This window comes from Toxotes jaculatrix, chromosome 23 (assembly GCF_017976425.1).
Source record: "Toxotes jaculatrix isolate fToxJac2 chromosome 23, fToxJac2.pri, whole genome shotgun sequence".
NCBI classification, from domain to species: domain Eukaryota; kingdom Metazoa; phylum Chordata; class Actinopteri; family Toxotidae; genus Toxotes; species Toxotes jaculatrix.
This window is the reverse complement of record NC_054416.1, coordinates 11,791,096-11,794,218: the sequence shown is the minus strand read 5'-3', so window position 1 is coordinate 11,794,218 and position 3,123 is coordinate 11,791,096. Positions and strand designations below refer to the sequence as shown.

Below are 3,123 nucleotides of genomic sequence, written 5' to 3'. Positions count from 1 at the left end.
TTACTCTTTTACTGAGATTTTTGAGTTTTTCTTTTGAGCCCTTTGTTTGTACGCGGCTTAAATTTTATTGTGTTAGATCTGTTGCCCATATAGCAACACTTATAAAAGCTAGTAGTATATTTGTGCCTTTGAAGTTTTCTTTAGACTGTTTTTGAGAAGCATGTGAGTCCACAGAGGCTCAACTCTGCTGAGTCACCACAGGGTGCCTGTTCATCCTGTTATTTCTTTCCTTCAGTGTTTTCCTAAAAAGCCTAAATACAGCAGCTAGTTTCGTTTGTCCTTAACAACAGGTCAGTTTTCTCTGCTTCCTTTAAAACTTTCCTTCAGAGCTTGGAGGCCTCATGATTTTCAGCTCAGCTGTGCTCAGACCACACTGTGCTGTCTCTTCCTGTCAAACCTGTGATGTGTATCTCACTCACTCCACCCCCCACAGACCATTTCAGTCTCCCTATAAGACAGTTTATCAGTCATCAGTGTCCTTTCTGACTCCTCCTCCATCACACATCAATCATACTGTTTCCTCTGTGTGTACCTCACTCCCTCCTCCTCTGCTGCAGACCTCCATCTAACTCTCACTGTCAGAGAATGTCCTCACTCCTCCTTCAAACACCAAGTAAATGTTTTTATTGGCTGAACAGACTTTGATTGAGAGAAAGCAAATGCTGACAATTGAAGCTCTGCAGCAGAAAGACACTTGAAAAAGGATCAACATCACATCTTTATTGCAAAATGACATTTTTTGACCAGAGTGTTTCTTCCTCTGAGCAACAAGCCAGACAAAGACCCAGAGCATATGAATGTGATACAGCATCAGTTCCAGTTTCCTCCTGAGTCTATCTGGTGGCAGCATAAACAACATTTGGCTCCAGCTCTCTTCTTTTTGCTTTTGCTCGAAAAGTCACTGCTGCGTAGTTCATCTCATCAGAGCCATGATTCTGAGAAAAGAAGATTTACAGTCTTAATGTGGAGACTTGACATGATCTTAATTCCCACACAGATACTGGATTTTTCAGGCTCATACCAACATTGATGTTTGGTCAATATTCATTTAAAAGAAATAAATATGAATTAGATGTAAAATCAAAGTTGGATTTACCTCACTTTGCTCTGGCTTCTGTTCTTCTTTATCAGCTAAGTGACAGAAACAATACATCTGGTCAGTTCATTGATCTTTGTCTTTGGTGAAGCAGGAGTTTTGTGTTTTTAAACATATTTACACAAATTTTAAAGAATTTGAAAGTAGTTACAAAACCAAATATAAAATAGACACAGTAGCTCTGAAAAAGTACCTGTCTGAAGTTTCCTGTTTTGAACAACCAGACCAATGATGACCATTACAAGGAAAACAAGGAAAACACTCAGACCAGCCAGGATCACACTCATCAGCTTTGCTGTTCCATCACACTCTTCTACAAGAAACATAATGAAGTTAGACTCTATTTAACCTTTAGAGACTTGAGAACTGACTGAAATTCAAATGGAAAACAACTAAATTTAGCACAATGAAATAACATTTTCTGTCCATGTCATCATGTGACTCACTGCTGCCTTTTAAAGAAATGAAGATTGTTTCAGTCTTTATTTTGACAGACATACATCATAACCATAATAGCCACACACAGAGGATATTACAATGTATTTGTAATATGATCAGAAACAAACAGAACAATGGAACAAAAAGACAGATAATACTTGACAGTAAACTCACCTTTAACCTTTAAACTGATCACACTGAAAATGGGACGTGCATCATTGTTAAATCCACAGAAATAAAGTCCAGAGTCAGATAAATCCACGTGTTTGATTTTAAGAGAGACAGTAGAGATGTTGGATGTCATTTCAAATTTTCTTTGGTCATATCCATCACAGAATTCAGCTTTGCTGTTAGACCTGGACATAACAGAGATACAGCTGACTCTGGTTCTGTTGATCAGTCTGAACCAGAATGTCACAGTTTCTTTTTTGGAAATGTTGGAGATTTGCAGTTTGGCTTCTTGACCAGGCTGGACCTCCACAGTCTGAGTCTCAGACACTGAGACACAGATCCAGTCTGAAACAAACAGCAGAGACAACAAGAGATTTAGTTGTTTCAGAGCAACATGAAGGGAAACAATAGCTCTTAATGAAAGTCAGCAAGAACCTAATGAGGAAATAAGTTTGATTGACAGCAGGTTAAACACACAATAATAAAATGAATAATGAGCTTGAGAGTAAATGAGTTCCAGTTCTTACTGAGGCTGCAGAGAATGAAAGCTGTTATCAAGGTAAAGTTGATCATCGTGTGCACGACTGAAGCTCTGCAATGTCCGTAACTGAAGTGAGTCCAGGAAGGGTACGTCTTCAACATAAAGAGGAGGTGTGCTCTTCTTCTTTCTGTTCCTCTAACTCATCACAGAAACGCCTCCAAGAAAATATGTGCTGACGCAAACTTTTATGCTCAAGATGCAAAAGTTAAGAAATAATCTTCAAACCAAATTATATATAATACAATGAACAAAGATCCATCAAAGAAGGAAAGATACACAAGATGAGATAAAACTCAACGTGACAATGACACAGAACAAAGCTCCTTTTCAAAGCTGTTCATCACATACAGTGGGACAAAAGTGCTTGTCATGAGGTTCAGCACTTTCTTTACAGATGATGTTGATAACATTGTGCTGACGTCTCTCATTTTTTTCATATACACAGTTTTCCATCATAATTCATCTTTGACCATGTTGAAATAAGATAAATCTCTGTTTCCTTTGTGTTTGCAGCTAAATGACACTTTACAACATTCTTACCTTTAAATATGTTGAACTGACAATTACTGAGTGTGTTGATGGAAAATCCACCAACCCACAACCCAGACTCAGACCTCCAGTCTCTGATCCAGCTTCACACTGTGGGACCTCCACAGTCTGAGACTCACAAACTGAGACACAGATCCAGCGTGAAACACACAGCACACAGATTTAGTTCTAAGCTGATGAAACAACAAACAGATAACAATGTCCCTGATCAACTGTAGCAGCAAATACATTCAGGTTTCCAGGTTATTCAGTGAGACAGAAGTTCTCCATGGAGCACAGTGTGAGAGTAATTCAGTGCCATTACTTACTGAGGCTGGAGAGAAGTAAA

At 38.6% G+C, this 3,123-nt stretch overlaps 1 protein-coding gene across 1 annotated transcript; it reads right to left on the bottom strand.

Annotated features, from left to right (window-relative positions):
• Positions 1-709: 709 nt before the first annotated feature.
• Positions 710-2,461, bottom strand: LOC121177255. The gene is made up of 5 exons (XM_041031503.1): positions 2,233-2,461; positions 1,709-2,050; positions 1,290-1,409; positions 1,097-1,131; positions 710-935 (listed from the first exon to the last, which is right to left on the bottom strand). The coding sequence occupies exons 1-5, from the start codon at positions 2,345-2,347 to the stop codon at positions 834-836; spliced, it is 714 nt and encodes a 237-aa protein (XP_040887437.1). The 5' UTR covers positions 2,348-2,461; the 3' UTR covers positions 710-833.
• Positions 2,462-3,123: the final 662 nt, after the last annotated feature.

Coding starts and splice junctions, on each gene's coding strand:
- LOC121177255 (XM_041031503.1), bottom strand. CDS start 2,347: ATGTTGAAGACGTACCCTTCCTGGACTCACTTCAGTTACGGACATTGC. Junction 2,051..2,232: donor TTTCATTCTCTGCAGCCTCA/GTAAGAACTGGA, acceptor TGTTTGTTTCAG/ACTGGATCTGTGTCTCAGTG. Junction 936..1,096: donor AGAAGCCAGAGCAAAGTGAG/GTAAATCCAACT, acceptor TTCTTTTCTCAG/AATCATGGCTCTGATGAGAT.